The sequence below is a fragment of the Lactuca virosa genome, chromosome 3 (genome assembly GCF_052849685.1).
Source record: "Lactuca virosa cultivar CGN04683 chromosome 3, Lactuca_virosa_CGN04683_v6, whole genome shotgun sequence".
NCBI lineage: Eukaryota > Viridiplantae > Streptophyta > Magnoliopsida > Asterales > Asteraceae > Lactuca > Lactuca virosa.
This window is the reverse complement of record NC_136428.1, coordinates 242,469,166-242,485,696: the sequence shown is the minus strand read 5'-3', so window position 1 is coordinate 242,485,696 and position 16,531 is coordinate 242,469,166. Positions and strand designations below refer to the sequence as shown.

At 33.8% G+C, this 16,531-nt stretch overlaps 1 protein-coding gene across 1 annotated transcript; it reads left to right on the top strand.

Annotated features, from left to right (window-relative positions):
- The first annotated feature begins 1,501 nt into the window (after nucleotides 1-1,501).
- Nucleotides 1,502-15,858, top strand: EMB2773 (PHD finger family protein). Its single transcript, XM_079086162.1, has 28 exons — nucleotides 1,502-1,924; nucleotides 3,267-3,376; nucleotides 4,482-4,618; nucleotides 4,692-4,785; nucleotides 4,859-5,121; nucleotides 5,509-5,616; nucleotides 5,897-6,017; nucleotides 6,126-6,264; nucleotides 7,063-7,249; nucleotides 7,397-7,834; nucleotides 8,953-9,485; nucleotides 9,942-10,152; nucleotides 10,713-10,763; nucleotides 10,858-11,016; nucleotides 11,103-11,270; nucleotides 11,355-11,654; nucleotides 11,716-11,868; nucleotides 11,944-12,113; nucleotides 12,638-12,746; nucleotides 12,835-13,002; nucleotides 13,091-13,195; nucleotides 13,277-13,507; nucleotides 13,676-13,809; nucleotides 13,899-14,186; nucleotides 14,269-14,704; nucleotides 14,820-14,912; nucleotides 15,002-15,127; nucleotides 15,205-15,858. The coding sequence occupies exons 1-28, from the start codon at nucleotides 1,677-1,679 to the stop codon at nucleotides 15,454-15,456; spliced, it is 5,532 nt and encodes a 1,843-aa protein (XP_078942288.1). The 5' UTR covers nucleotides 1,502-1,676; the 3' UTR covers nucleotides 15,457-15,858.
- The last annotated feature ends 673 nt before the right edge of the window (nucleotides 15,859-16,531 follow it).

Genomic DNA, 16,531 nt, shown 5'->3' with positions numbered 1-16,531 from the left:
TAATTCTCTAGGTTACCCTCGATATCCTTTGCTTCTCGTTTCTTATCTCTATTATGGGCTAGGAACGAGCGTGGTATTTCTTACATAGGTACTTAGGAGTCTAAATGCCAGGAATGATTCGGGGGTCTGTCCTTATAAGTTGTAAGGATTTAGTTAGTCGATTGGTTAAGGCGTAGGGTCTCTACATGAGATTTTTATGGTGAGGATCAAGCCAACCTCTGCCAAGTGTCGTTGTTGGGTTCCTTAGAGTTTGTCGTAATAGAGGTTGGATTGACTTGGAAGGGATGGTTGTTTGGAAATGAGAGTGTGTTTCATGTATTCGTTTGTAATGTTCCCGATTTCATCCTTGTTATCATTACCGCGAACGTTCTTGTACCACGTTTAGTGAGTATTAATAGTAGGAGTGTTTCGATTATTAGTGATGAAATTGGATAGCATGATCCTCACCAGGTCTTTCTATAATCGCTTGGCGGTTAAGAAGCATGTATAGTTAAGGATGGAAGACAGTCGACTGAGGGGCTCTGTCCTAAATCCATACCCTCACAAGGAACAGGAAATAGAACGGATTCACGCACTCTAAACCTTTAGAACCTCAATTATATATGACCCTAATATGTACACTAAGCCCTCGTGGCTCTCATGCACGATCCTTGGTCTTTATACGAATGACATGTCTTGTTTGGACGATAGAGTAATCTATAATTAATGACTAACACCTTTGAATATCTTTATTGGGAAAACGTACCGTTGTTCATAGGTGATTCCGGGAGGGTCTGTCCTGTAGTGTTTGTCAGCATATTACTTAAATGGTCAATTATGTCATAAATCATAAATAAAACCTACTAAACATGCTAAAACAGGTCTTAATGGCTAAATGGAAGCAAAATCATGACTTCAATGATTTATTTAACATAATTAGAATTTTGGTGGCTATACAAGGAAAATTTAAAACTTCCATAGCTAAAAAAGTCAAAACTTCTCGTTATGAAATGCTTTTATGTTAGTCCGGAATGTTCGATAACATTATAAAATGTACTATAACATTAGAGAATGTATTTATGTAAGATTCCAGAATACCTTTACGTCAATTCTCATCAACTTTCGAACAATCACAACTAATCCAAAATGTCCACAGACAAAATGACTATTTTCAAATACAGAAAAAAATGGTTATATTTGTTAGTTATCTCGTATATAAATGCTAATTTGATCAATATCCCAAATAAATATATTACTATTATAGTAAAGTATTTTGTTCAATATTTATATAAATTTAGTATATATTTCTCAAAGTTGACTATTCGATTTATTAACATCAAATCAAAATACCAAATAATATACGAGTAAACGCGGTTAATTAATACTCGTACAAATAGTTCGACTTAATTATCACAAAATCAAGACAATTGAAAAAAAAAATCAAAATTAAAATCAAAATCAAAATCAGTTTAGTTATTTTTGATTTTTGAAAAGAGATCAAAAGTCGTATTAGATCAAATATTTTCTTTCCCTTTCAACTGCCCTTAGCCCCAATTCCTCACTATTTCTTCTCCAGGGCTCCAAACTGAGCAATTGAACACCAGTTTTCCAAATTTCACCAGAAAACCCTAATTCTCAGCGATTAAACCCTTGATGAACTTGTTCGCACATTTTTCTGTTTGGAGAAACTAATTTCAATGTCGAATTCTCGTGTCGGAGTTGGAGGAGGGATACCTAGAGGTATCAGCCTCGCCAACACTGTTCATTCCGAAGTCGCTCCATGCTTGCCGTTGCCGTCGCTGCCGGTATTCTGCGGCGCTCTTGACCAGGACCTGCGGTTAATTGACGAGCCTACGGGTTCGGCCAAGCGGTTAAATCGTAGTGATGTTCCCGATCAGGCTAGCAAGATATCCAAACTTCTCCAGTCTACTGATGTGTCTTACCTGTGAGTATCGGAACTACTTGAATTGTGAATTTTAATTTGCTTATCATGCTCTGCGTACATAGTCATGTAGAATTTTACTGTATACGTGTACGCTGAATTAAAAATGAAACTCAACTTGTAAAGCGATGTTAGATTGAGATCTGAAATTGCATTTGAATTTGAATCAATGTTGCTCATTCTTAACAAAATGTTTCGAATTGTTGCTGTTTTCTGAAATGTGAAACGTGAGAAGGAGTCAAGTCTAGAGTAGTATATATCAACTTTATTTGTGAGGGAACAGTCGTCAGGAAAAGTCAATGGTACATTTTTCATTTATGCGGATTGAAAACTAAAAGCACGCTGAAGGATGGTTGTAGACCTTGAATAGTACAAGGATTGCACATGAAGTAACTAAATATATGAATGGAACTATGGAAGAGATCAAATCGTAAAAAACAAAGAACAGCATTAAAATTTATTGATATCATTTGGTCTATTAGAAGATTACATTGTAAGTGTAAGCAATTATTAATATGCGTAGGATAATGCTACAGTTCATAAGAAGTTATCTCCCAAATTTAAAAATGAATGTGGTATGTGGTGAAATGTGGATTTATTAGTTTTTTTGGCTTTCTCAATGACAATCTGGTCTGGTATGCAAGGCTGATTCAAGGCTACACCTTTACATGGCCATTTTAATGGCACCCTTGCAAGGTCCACCATGTTTGCACCATTGCAGAAGTCCTATTCATTGACATCTTATTAAAAGCCTATTTGTGTGGATCACTTAGTGTTGGTTGTAAAGCTTTTTATTTTTTATTTTTATTCTTTTTCCGGAGTATCTAAGTTGCATATTAAGAAACGAAAGTAATACTACATAAAGTTGTGTGCTTTTACAAAATTTGCATGGTTTGGCATGCTATATGAATCTGATGTATGGAAGTAAGTGCTGAAGAGTATTTTTAATTTTCAATGTAAGTTGTAAGAAATGTTATGCAAGGTGTTGGTTTTACTTTTACATCATTTTTTGTTAGCTGCTGCATAATATTAACATGTTTTAATTGATGGTATGCAACTTACTAGACCTGCAACAAAAGAGATATATGGCTAGGGTCACATTTGATATAAAAGGAAAATCTGTTGGCTGTTATGATAAGAATACATTCTTTCCCCATACAAACATTTTTTTGTCATTTGCTGTGTCTTTTCCTATTGGCAATTTGCAAAAATGTGTGCAAGATATCACATTTAGGACCAGAATTTGTAATTTATCTTAAATCTTTTCTTCTTCCAAAATCCAAATGCGAACCTTTTGTCACTTCTGGTGATATTGTTTCCTGATATTATTAAATACTACTTGCAGGAATCTTAGAACGAAAGGAACCCAGTCACCTTATGGTCATGAAGGACATCTAGACCTTTACAATGAGGTTCTTAGATGCAACCCTGAAGCATTTGAGCACATTGCTCCAGGTAAACAAAGCCTGTTAAGCCGATTCTAATGTTCATTGATTCTTATAGCAGCCTTAATTTTCTGAAGATGTTCAGTGACTTTTTGTTTTTGAGGAAAAAGAATTTTACCAATTACACGGGGGAGTATCATGATGCATATATAATTTCTTCTTCAGTAATTAATAATTAGCCCAAAGTAGCATGGAATATTCAGCTCTTAGATGTCATCGCTACTGTTGTTAGCAGTCTATTTTTATATTTCACTTGGAAGATGACAATAGTTATGATACATGCTGATAAGAAACTGTTATCTTTCGCTATTAATTCCAATTGCTATAAAAGATAAACATTTATTGAGAACGCATTCTAAAAATTGATTCTTAACCTTCTCGCATATGCCTTATAATTAGTTAATTACCATCTTTACTCTAGACCAGGAGATTTTGGTATTTAATGTAGGGCAAACAATGAACAACATATTTAAAGAAAGTGTGTGACATAGATGAGAGGCAAAATTGCAAAAGTTGCTAGGCGATTACTCGATTAGTTGGGATCTTAAATTGTAAAGATTTTAATTTTAGGATTATTATTATTATTTATATATATGACCAATATCATTACAAAATAGGTAAACAACTATAATATGTGATTTATAATTACAGACCTGAAAATAGGATTATTATTATTATTTATAGTATACGTCTCCTATGGAACAAAATACTGAAAGTAGTCTCAGGTGTTAATTAATAGACTTAAATGTTTAACTGTTGAGTGTTGATATGATCTATGAGAGAGAGACATATGAGAACTTCTTTTGGTAAGATTTTTCAAGTTAGGGTTAGAATAGATAAATTAAGATATTTATTTTATTAATTTTGACTTTTTGATTTGACTATTTTGACCACTTATTCATTTTGACCGGTTTTGACCTTGGTTGACCTAATTTTGCTGCTTACTCAGCATCCACCTAGCCTCTAGGCTGATTTTTACAACACTGATGAGAGGGAAGATAGATCTATGAGAAACTAGAAAAGTTGGCCACTAATTGATATAATACAATTTATCTATTTTGGCATATCTGAAGCTTTCCTTGCTTATCATTTATTGATATTTTTAAGTTTCTCAGGTTCTGCGAAGCAGCAAATGTATAATAATTCTGTACCTAAAAACAAGGTATCTGAAAGGAAGCAGTTAGTGCAAAATCTCTCCACTAACAACGAACCTGTGAAAGACAAAGGAGAAACTCAGCGTCAACATGAACATGTAATTTCCACATGACATTTGTCGATTATTTTATTAAATTCTTATTTTTCTAATCATGGAGATGAATTTGCAGGATGCTATTACATCTTCATCTAGAAAACCAAAAGCCAGGAAGAAAACATCTGATGACACATTACCAACTGAACCAGAAGGCACTGAACTCCAAGGTACCCCCTCCTGCTTTCCTATAATTTCTTATGTCTTAACTGGATATTTAAGATTTATGAATTATGTGTTCAGATGCTGCTGTGGAAAGATTTTGTGAAGTGCTTGAGGATTTATGTGGGAAAGCAGAAATTACTGTGGATGATAGGGAAGAAGGTGAAGCAGAATGGGTACTTCTGCCTGTTGGCAATATTAGAACTCTTGTGAAAGAAGTTATGGCAGCTCGAACAAATAAAATTCAACATTTTGTCCCTGTTGGTCTTCTTGAAAGAATGTTGAAAGTTCTAGATCATCATATTCACAGTGCAGAAGGCTTATCCATTACTCAATCTGAAAGTGTAAGTTTGCTATCTTCATGCTTTAATTCTTGTGGTGCAATGTTTACATATACATGCTTATAGAAAAAAAAAATCCTACTTCTATTTCTTTCTATTCAAAAATTTCTTTTTGAGGCATTGTACTTCTAATTTGCTTTGTATACAATGAAAAGTATACCCATTTATAGCAGTGAAAATTTTGCTTTGTATACAGTGCTCTAAATCTAATTGGTCATGCATTTTTTTCACTACTACTTAACTACCTATAAGCATGTAACAAACAACTGGTTCATCTTTTTTCCTATTTGTATAAATACTGAGTTTGTGTAAATGCATTAACTATTTTTATATGTTTCTGATAATCTGGTTTTAATGTTTTCCATTCTGGTCAATTGTTATCTTTTCCAGTCTTATTCGGATGTAGTGTCTACAATTATGGTAGCACTTGAGTCCATCCATGCAGCTGTTGCAATTATGGCATATAATGGCATGCCAAAGCAAATCTACAAGGAAGAGGTATGTGCCCTAGCTCAAACTATACATTATTTTTTTAGCAAATTACAAAAATGCCCCTTGTGCTTTCTGATTTACACTTTGTTTAGTCCAAAGTTAGAACATTCTCTAGTTTTGGTCCTTATTTCAATGTTCCATAGACCAAAATCGATATGAACCATTAAAACAAGGACCAAATGTGAAAGTAGTTTCAAATTTGGACTAAACACGGTAAAAACAAAAAGTACAGGGACCAAATGTGAGAATAGTTTCAATCTTGTGTTTCTATTGATTTGCATATTAGATCATTGAAAGAATTGTGGAGTTTTCAAGGAGACAAATAGCAGATGTCATGGTAGCTTGTGATCCATCTCATCGTCCCACCAGCAAACCAACTGACAATGGCAATTTGAGCAAAAAACTCGGTAGATCTTTTTGGGATTTAAAAAGATATTCATGCTGAGTTGGCAATCTGTTTACTTATATCTCTAATAATTTACTTTTCCATCTCTTCCCCCTGTTGCATTTGTCAGATAATGATGATGATGATGATGATGATGACGATGATGATGATGATGATGATGATGATGATTATGATGAGGATTTTGGATCTGCTAGCAAGAAAAGGCGAACTACTAGGAATGCAAAAGTGAAAAGATCAGGAACAAACAAGTATGTATAGAAAGTCATCTGAATTTGGGTAGTGTTTGGTATGTAGTAATCCAAGAGGGAATGGAATACAACATTCCTTCTCTTGGGAGAAGGGTGTTTCCTTTTTCATTCCTTGAAGGAATGGAATGATATAATATAACTATAAATCAATTTTCCATATATAATCTTCAATAACTCTGCTGTTTTATAAAAAAATGGAACTTCAATTAAATTATCTTTCTATTTATGAAAAATAACTTTTTTTAAATTATAATTCCGTTTTAACTGAAATAAAAGAAGGGTGTTTTCCTTTTCATTCCTTGAAGGAATGGAACGATATAATATAACTGTAAATCACTTTTCTATATATATAATCTTCAATAACACTGTGTTTCTTTAAAAATAAAACCTCAATTAAATTCTCTCTCTTGTTTTGAAAGCTAATTTAAAAAAAAATATATTATGATTCTCTAAATGATAAATACTTTTTATTTTTGTCAAACAGTTTTCTCTAAATGATAAATACTTCTTTTTTGACTTTTTGAAATACGTGTAGTATATAGTTTAAGGGACATGAAATATGTTTGTATACAATTTATCTAATGATATTAATTTGATTGAAGTTTTTTTAATAAAATATCTTTCTTTTTTCTTTTTTTTTAATCAATTTTGTTGTGTTATATTACATAATAAACAATATGTTTGAATGACGCGTTCCATTGCTTTGTGATTTTATTTCATTATACCAAACAGACCCTAGTTTTCAAAATGCAGAATGAGCAATATACACAGTGATTAATTAAGGCTTTTTTTTTTCAGGACTTCTGCTGCAGCACATAACATACTTCAGAAACTTTGCACCATAATTGGTTTTCTAAAGGATTTATTAATGATAGAGCGCCTCTCAGATAGTTGCATCTTACAACTAGTGAAAACATGCTTTTCCACTTTATTGGTGGATAATGTTCAACTTTTACAATTGAAGGCAATCAGTCTAATAGGCGGGGTATGCAGTTATTTTTTTTGTTTCTTTTTATGGTTTATATTTTTAATGTTTGGGTTTCTTCATTAATCATTTTCAATAAAAACTGAAAATGAATGTATTGATTTTTTTTGCAAACATCTAGTTTTAATTTTGATTATCAATTTGCAGATATTTTATTCATATACTCAGCATCGAGTATACGTGATGGACGATTTACTTCATCTGCTCTTGAAAATACCATTTTCAAAGAAGATTCCTAGAACTTACCACCTTGCAGATGAAGAACAAAGGCAGATTCAAATGATATCTGCTTTATTGATTCAGTTAATTCATTGTAGTGCAAACCTTCCTGATTCTTTGAGGGAAGCACCTGATTCCAATCCATTATTTGAAATTGGAATTGATTCTAGTTACCCTTATAAATCCCAAGAGGCAGTAACTGATGCATGTTGTCTTTTCTGGAGTCGTGTGCTTCAACGATTTGCAAATACTAAGAATCAAAATCAAGATGCATCTGAGTTCAAGGTCATGTTGGAAAATCTTGTTATGGATCTTCTGACAACATTGAATTTACCTGAATACCCTGCTTCAGCTCATATTCTTGAGGTAATCTATATACGAGTTGTAGTCACTTAAGTGTGTGCTTTATTTAGGGTTGAGTTTGGTTTGGTTTGTTTTTTTGTCAAAACCTAAACCAAAACTTAGAAACCGATTTTTAGAAAAGACCCATTGTAGTTGGGTTTTTAGGTGATTAGGTTTTTGTTTGTTTTTTTTTTTTTATGAATTTTTTGTATTTGTATTTTTACATTAGCCATGCTGGTAAATATTTAAAAAAGAATGCTATATTTGAAATAGGGTTTTATGCAGAAAAGTCCCATTATTTTGGGGAATTTTTTGATAAAGTCCTAAATGTGTTTTTTTTAACAGAAAAGTCCCATTATGTTGGGAAAATCACATAATCTGTCATTTCCTATTAAAATAAAAAGGACTTTTTCGTTCATTTGGGCAAAATGTTAAATAATAGCAACTTTTCTGTTCAAATTTTTTTTAGGACTTTAGCAAAAGTTTTCCAAAAATAATGGGACTTTTCTTCATAAAACCCTTTAAAATATACTAAGAAAGAGTACAAGTTAAGTAAATGACAATTAAGTTCAAATTTGAATTAGAAAAACACTCAATAGTTCAATAAAAAAAATAAAGTGAATTAAAAAAAAGTTACAAACACTTCTTTGATAGAAACTATTTTCAAAACGTCTTATGGGATTTCTGTTCAGTTTGGTTATTTTTCTGTTTTTATAAAGGGAAAATTACCAAAAAAACATTATATTTTGGGCAAGTTTGTACTTTGACCACTTATGATCTATTTTATTTCCAATCAACCCTTAGAAAATTTTCCAAACTAACCATTTTGATAAGATATAACATATCAAAATGGTTAATTTGGAAAGTTTCCGTTGAAACCCATTATAACAAGTCAGAATCGTTAATTGGAAAAATATCTGAAATTTTTATGGTTTGATTTGAAAAAAATAATGTATTGGTGGTTAAATCACAAAACTGCCCAAAACATATTGGTTTTTCTATAATTTACCCTACTTTAAAAAACAATAAACCAACCAAACCTAAAAACTCATTTTTTTAAAAAAAAAACCAAAAACCAAAAACCAAAAACCAAAAACCAAAAACCAAAAACCAACCATTGGTTTTTTCAAAATTGGTTGCAGGTTCTTTGTGTGTTACTGCTTCAAAACGCGGGTCTGAAGTCAAAAGACGTTGCTGCCCGTTCCATTGCCATTGATGTTCTTGGTACAGTTGCTGCAAGGCTAAAACGGGAAGCTGTCCTCTGTAAAAAGGAAACATTCTGGATTGTAAAAGAGTTACTAGGCAGGGACGAAACCGACATTTCACCTCCAGACGACACATGTTCTGTTTGTTTGGATCCAAAAAGTGAAAAGCCATTGGAACAATGTGAAACTTGTCAGAGATTATTTCATGTAGACTGTATGGGAGTAAGAGAACATGACATATCTGGTAGCAGTTGGTTTTGTCAGCTCTGTCTCTGCAAAAAACAACTCCTTTTTTTACAATCTTATTGTAAGACTCAAGGAAGAGTTGAAGGCACTCACACCCGTAAAAAGTCAAAGTCAAAGGACAAGGACACCTCTGATGTTACAAAAACAGAGATCGTGCAACAGATGTTATTAAATCATCTTCAGGATTTTGCATCTGCTGAGGATGTGCATATTTTTACTAGATGGTTACTTTCTACTTCTTTCACCATTCATCATTTACTTTTTATCTTCTAGAGTAAATTACAAAAATGGTCCTTGAGTATTGCTATTTTTTTTTTTTATCAAGTTTGGTCCCAAAAAGCGTTTTTGTTTTCCAATTTTTTTCTCCACAGTTTTGGTTTTACGAGAGGTTGATTGACTTTTCAAAAGATTTTCGGCCTTCGTTCTAAATAAAATGACCTTTTTACCCTTCATCTGATTTTTTTTTCACAAAATGACCATCTTCTCTGGGAAAATATTTTGTTTTCTTATTTAAGTAACAAATAATTATAAACAGATCAGAAAAGGGTAATATAGTCATTTTACTTAAAAGACAAAAATAAGGACCAAAGTTGCAAAAGTGGATACTTGAGGGCTATTTATGTAAAATTTACTCTTGTCTTTCAAGAATTCAATATTTATTAATCATATGATGTTTGCAGGTTTTATATTTGTTTGTGGTACAAAGATGATCCAAATGGTCAAGAGAAGTTTTTGTACTACCTTGCCAGGCTAAAATCAAAAGCAATTGTGCGTGGTTCTGGGATGGGTTCATCTTTATTGACTAGGAGTTCTGTCAAGAAGATAACATTGGCACTGGGACAGAATAACTCTTTTTCTAGAGGATTTGATAAAATTCTTCACATGCTTCTGGTCAGATATCTTTCATCATTTGCTTCTAGTATCTATAAAACTACTTGATAGTATTTGGTATAATGGAATCGGAGAAGGATGGAATGAGAAAAACCTGTTTGTTTTGCCTGATGGAATGGAATGAACTATTCCTGAAGGAATGGAATGGTTCCTTCCATTAGAATGAAAAAAACCCTCTTTGTTTTGCTGACAGAATGGAATGAACCATTCTTGAAGGAACATGATTCCTTCCATATAAATAGTTTTCATTCCTTAGCCAAGGGGTGTTTTTTCATTCCATCATGGACTCTAATGAAAAATTACAATATAACCCATTTTCATTACCTTAATTAAATTACAATTTTATTATAATTAAAATGACATTCCTAATAGAGTTCAAAATTATACACAGTATCTACATATAGTATTAAAAAACCATTCCATTCCTACAGGCTGACCAAACAATGATCATGGAATGCAATGATTCATTCCATCACTTTACTTATATCATTACCTTATCCATTCCATCCAACCAAACATACCCTTTATGCTTCTTTTTTAGTTGACACTATGAATTACAGGCAAGTTTAAGGGAGGGTTCTCCTGTGATTCGTGCTAAAGCATTGCGTGCAGTAAGTCATGTTTTCTAATAACTTCCATAACACATTTTTATTGAAAAAAAAAGTCCCCCTCACTGTTCTCTTTTCAATTTGATGCTAAAAACAGGTTAGTATCATTGTAGAGGCTGATCCAGAGGTTTTAGGTGATAAATTTGTTCAAACAGCTGTTGAAGGAAGGTTTTGTGACTCTGCTATATCTGTACGAGAAGCAGCATTGGAACTTGTTGGACGATATATTGCTTCACATCCTGATGTTGCTCAGAGGGTAAAATGGCCATAATTTTTTTCATCCTTCCACATTCGGCTTGATTTATTTCTATTTTAATTTACACCTTTCCTTTTTCTAATCAGTATTATGGGAAGGTGGCTGAGAGAGTGAAAGATACTGGAGTGAGTGTTAGGAAACGAGCCATCAGGATCATTAGGGATATGTGTACTTCTAATTCTAATTTCCTGGACTTCAACAGTGCTTGCATTGAAATCATTTCTCGTATTAGCGATGAAGAATCCAGCATTCAGGTAATTTTTTTAGTTTTATAACTACATAAATATAAAATTATTAATTACTTTCTGACAGAAATTTTTATCCTCTTGCATTTACAGGACCTTGTGTGCAAGACATTCTATGAGTTCTGGTTTGAGGAGCCTTCGGGTTCACAAAACCAAATGTACGCAGATGGTAGTTCTGTAACAATGGAAATAGCAAAGAAGACTGAACAAATGGTTGAAATGCTGAGGAAAAGGCCCAATAATCAATTACTTGTCATAGTTATTAAACGTAATTTAGCCCTTGATTTTTTGCCTCAAGCAGCTAAAGCTGCAGGAATCAGTCCTGTGATGCTTGCATCAGTAAGAAAACGATGCGAGCTCATGTGCAAGTGCTTGTTGGAAAAGATATTACGGGTATTGTCTCTTTTTTATTTTTTATTTTTTTCTTGTATAACATTTAACCTGTGAACTGCAGGTAGAGGAAACGAATGTTAATGATATGGAAGTGGGTGCACTACATTATGTCCTGCTCTTGCATGCTTTCTGTGTAGTGGATCCTGCACTTTGTGCACCGGCCTCTAATCCTTCTCAATTTGTGGTCACATTGCAGCCATATTTAAAGAAACAGGTTATCAGTAATTTTGCAACAACATATATTTGTCACTTTTGGCAATGTACTTTAGCTTTAATATTTTTATATCAGGCTGACAATCGAGCAGTTGCCCAACTAGTGGAAAGTATAGTGTTTGTGATTGACTCTGTTTTGCCTTTGGTAAGAAAGCTTCCTCAAAGTGTAATTGAAGATCTTGAACAAGATTTGAAGCAGATGATCGTCCGACATTCTTTTTTGACTGTTGTCCATGCTTGCATCAAGTAAAGTGCATTCTTTTCTTTCTCTCTTTTGATGCCTTAACTCGTTGTACTTTTAGTAGATTACAATTTCGTCCCTGTGGTATGTATGTATGTTGAAATAATCGACTTCTTCCCTTTGAAGAATTCTTGGTGTTCTTCATCACTGCAACAAAGTTTTTGATACACTTATCGTCCCTGGAATGGATGTCGTTAGTTTTAAAGTAAGGGTAAAATCGTCATTTTACATTTGGGTTCACGGATTAAAACTAACGACATTCACTACAGGGACGCAAAGTGCTATAAAACTTTGTTAAAGGGAAGGAACGGAATCCATAATTTTCAACATACCACAGGGATGAAAACTGTAATTTACCCTTGTAGTTTTAGTTGTTGATATTTTTCCTCATCAAGATTGAAATTTAATTGTCAATAAATAGATTACTAAAATGGATCCTCTCATCAAATTATGCTTCTTTGTCACCATTTAACTTTCTCATTTACATTTTCTTATTATGTATTAATGATACTAATCTATTTACCTACAGGTGCCTTTGCTCCATGAGCAAAGTTGCAGGAAAGGGTGCATCTGTTATTCGATATCTTATTCAAGTATTCTTCAAACGCTTGGATTCACTGGGATTCGAAAACAATCAGGTTAGTGAAGTGACCAATGTCCAATTTGATATTTTCTGTATCTAACTTTTTAACTATCAACTAAGTTGATTTCTGATTATTTTTTCAGCAAGTGTGTCGATCTCTTTTCTGTCTTGGATTGCTTATTCGCTATGGAAGCTCTTTGTTACGTATGTCACTTTCCAGCACACAGACTCTTGATGTCTCTGGCAGCCTCACCTTATTCAAAAAGTACTTCTATGCAGAGGATTTTGCTCTCAAAATCAGATCATTGCAGGTATTAATAATAATCAATCGTTTTTATTCTCTTATCTTTATTATTATTCTTATATATTTATTTATAATGTTGACTATCATGTTTGCAGGCATTAGGCTATGTTTTAATTGCAAAGCCAGAATGTATGTTGGAACAAGACATGGGAAATATCTTAGAAGCAACACTCTCTTCTAGCACCGATGCTCGCATCAAGGTTTGAAAATATCATGCAACTTTGATTTGATCCTAGTTTGTAATAAATTTTTTTAATCAAGTTTTTTTTTTGGGTCATCAGATGCAATCACTGCAGAACTTGTTTGAGTACCTTGTAGATTCAGAACAACAGATGGAGAATGATAAAGTTGAATATGAAAAAATTGTTAATAGTAAAGATGCAAGCCATGTCCCTGTTGCTGCTGGTGCAGGTGATACTAACATCTGTGGTGGAATCATTCAGTTATATTGGAATAGCATTTTAGGTAGATGTTTGGATGCAAATGAACAAGTTCGCCAGTCTGCTCTTAAGGTCACAATCTTATTTCTTTTTTTTTTTCTTTACATTTCTTCATCAATAATAGCAAATATGCAACAAATAAAGTAAGTTACTAATATTTTTAGCGAGAGTAAAGCAGGTTGCTATTTCTGGCAATTTGGTCTAACTAAAACTGCTATTTTTACTGCTCCTGTCAAACAGATTGTGGAAATAGTTCTACGCCAAGGTCTAGTTCATCCAATTACATGTGTTCCATATCTGATAGCACTTGAAACAGATCCACAGGAAGCAAACTCAAAGCTTGCTCATCATTTGCTCATGAATATGAATGAGAAGTAATCCCTTTCACTCCTTTTAATTTGTTGTTACAACCTTAATATCCATGTATTTCTCATGCCAATAAATACATAAACCATATTTTCAGGTATCCTGCCTTTTTCGAAAGCCGTCTAGGTGATGGGCTACAGATGTCATTTATCTTCATGCAATCAATGAATCAAAGTCTTCCCGAAACACCAAATGCCCAAAACAAGACACTTAATAACACAAAAGGAAAACCAGATGGAAGCTCCTTCTCTTATGCAAGACTCGGTGTTTCTCGAATTTACAAGGTCATTCGTGGAAATCGCGCATCAAGAAATAAATTCATGTCCTCAATTGTTCGCAAATTCGATACCCCCGCGTGGCATAACTCAGTTGTCACCTTTTTAATGTTGGTTTTCAACTTCTCTCACAATTCTATCCTAAACTCTTTATTGCAATTTAATTTCAATCTCTTTCATTTTCTCTCTCAGATACTGTACAGAGATACTCTCTTTACTCCCTTTCGTGTTACCTGAAGAGCCTCTGTATTTGATTTACGCTATAAATAGAGTTATACAAGTTAGGTCAGGGGGAATCGAGTCCAATATGAAGACATTCCTACATAAGTTACAAGAGCAAATCCCAAAACAACCTGAAAATAGTGTAGTCCAACAGGAGCCAGAGCCAGAGCCAGAGCCAATTGCTCAACCTGTTTCTGGTGAGGAGCCCATTGTAGATGAGAATGCACCAGTTAAAGAAGAGGTTCCCAATGAGATTAAAGAAGAGGCTCCCACTGAGGTTAAAGAAGAGGTGGTTGCTACTGAGGTTAATGTCACTGAAACCGAGCATATGGATCTTGATCAACAATCAATGAACAATGCCATTTCTGTTGTTATTATATCCCCGGATGATCTTCCACACATCCAGGTATAGAAACTTTCATGTATCTGACTATTTCTTTATTATCACTTCTTACTTTCATTTCTTTCTAGTAGTTAACCCATTTGATTAACTTCTTATGGTCTTTCTCATTGTTATCCAGGGTGACTGCCTCGCAGCATGTGCATTGCAACTACTTCTGAAGCTGAAAAGGCACCTGAAAATAATCTATAGTTTAGATGATGCTCGATGCCAGGTACTCCCTCATTCATTTTTACTAATAATATCATTCATTTTTGTCTCACTATGATTTATTATAAACAATTGCAAATTGTGATTTTGTAGGCTTTTTCTCCAGCTGACCCTCCAAAACCAGGGGAGTTTCTTTCACGACAGAATATCCCATTCAATGTAGGTGAGGTAGAGACTACTCGACCCACCACCTACCAGGAGATTTTACAAAGATATCAGGTTATAACTTAATTCACCACTTTTTGATTAAAAAATATGTGAAAAGTATCCTGACTTTAATTTCCTGTTAATAACAGGAATTCAAGAACGCGTTGAGAGAAGACACAGTTGACTACTCGGTCTACACAGCAAATATTAAAAGGAAACGTCCTCCTGGAAGGAAGCCTGGAACTACAAAAGCAGTGTTACAAAGCCGTGTGATGAACAACGGGAACACCAATAAAGATTCCGATGACGATTCCGGTGATGAGAATTGGGGAAGCGGGACCCGCGTAACAACCGGTGTGAGAAGAGGCGGTATCACCACCAGAAGTAGACAAAGGCTATAGTTGTAAATACACCCAATACAACAACAATCTAACATGTACAGCCCCCCTAGAAGAAGAAGAAGAAGCAATCACTCAATCAATCAAAAGAATAGAAAGGTTGTATGAAGTAAGTATGAACAACTTGCAGGTTCGACTTCGACCCTTGCACTCTCATTTTTTACAACTTTGCCCCTTAATACAGGCCATGCTAGTACTAGTCTAATTGCATTGATTTTTCTTTTTCTTATTAATTGCTATGGTTTTAGATCTGTTTAGCGGGTGGGTTTGTGTGAACCTGAAAGACACTTTTGTATATTATTTTATCGTAGATTGAGATAGTTTAGGATCGTAATATGTTGGATTAAAATTTCTTGTGTTGCTTATTTGCTTGGTAAATTTGATTCTAAAAGGTTTTATGTTTTCTTTGAGGAGTTTTACATCAAGCTTTGGGGGATTGTACCTTATGTACAACGAAAACATATGCAAAAGATAATATCAATCTAGTATTTTGAATTTAGGTAATGGTATTAAACAATGTTCGAGTTTTAAAGAAAATCAGAGTACATTACATTGTTTTGATATGGATTTAATTATTTAAACCAAGTTATTTTAGATACAAGGTTATGACTTTTCTACGTCTATTAGAAATCCAAAAAAAAGCCTTATAAACAACCTTATCAAAAAGCTAAGATTTCTTAGGGGAACTGTTCCAAAAATCGTGCAAAACGAAGTCATGACCACTACATCAAAGGCCTTATGTTGGCCAGCTCTCATATAAACAGAATCAAACCACAAAATGTGAGAATTAATAAAAATATCATCGGGAAGATGAATACCCCACCAAATAGCGATACGTGCCAAAATATCAATGAGTTCATGACAACCTGCAAATATATGGTCAATAGTCTCCATATAATGAGAACAAATGTGGCAAAGAATCGAATACACCTCTCTCTCTCTCTCTCTCTCTCTCTCTCTCTCTCCCCCTCCCCCTCCCTCGTTGGAATACTCACTCAGAAGTCAAATCCTCCATAAAAGAACATTCAACTTAATGGGAACCCCCCAATTATTCCACTGGGGTCGTAACACCTCCTAA

What these genes read in the sequence shown, in the direction of transcription:
- EMB2773 (XM_079086162.1), top strand. Translation starts at nt 1,677, where the DNA reads ATGTCGAATTCTCGTGTCGGAGTTGGAGGAGGGATACCTAGAGGTATC. An exon ending in ATTTGAGCACATTGCTCCAG is followed by an intron (nt 3,377 to 4,481) that starts GTAAACAAAGCC and finishes TAAGTTTCTCAG; the next exon opens with GTTCTGCGAAGCAGCAAATG. An exon ending in AGAAGGCACTGAACTCCAAG is followed by an intron (nt 4,786 to 4,858) that starts GTACCCCCTCCT and finishes TTATGTGTTCAG; the next exon opens with ATGCTGCTGTGGAAAGATTT.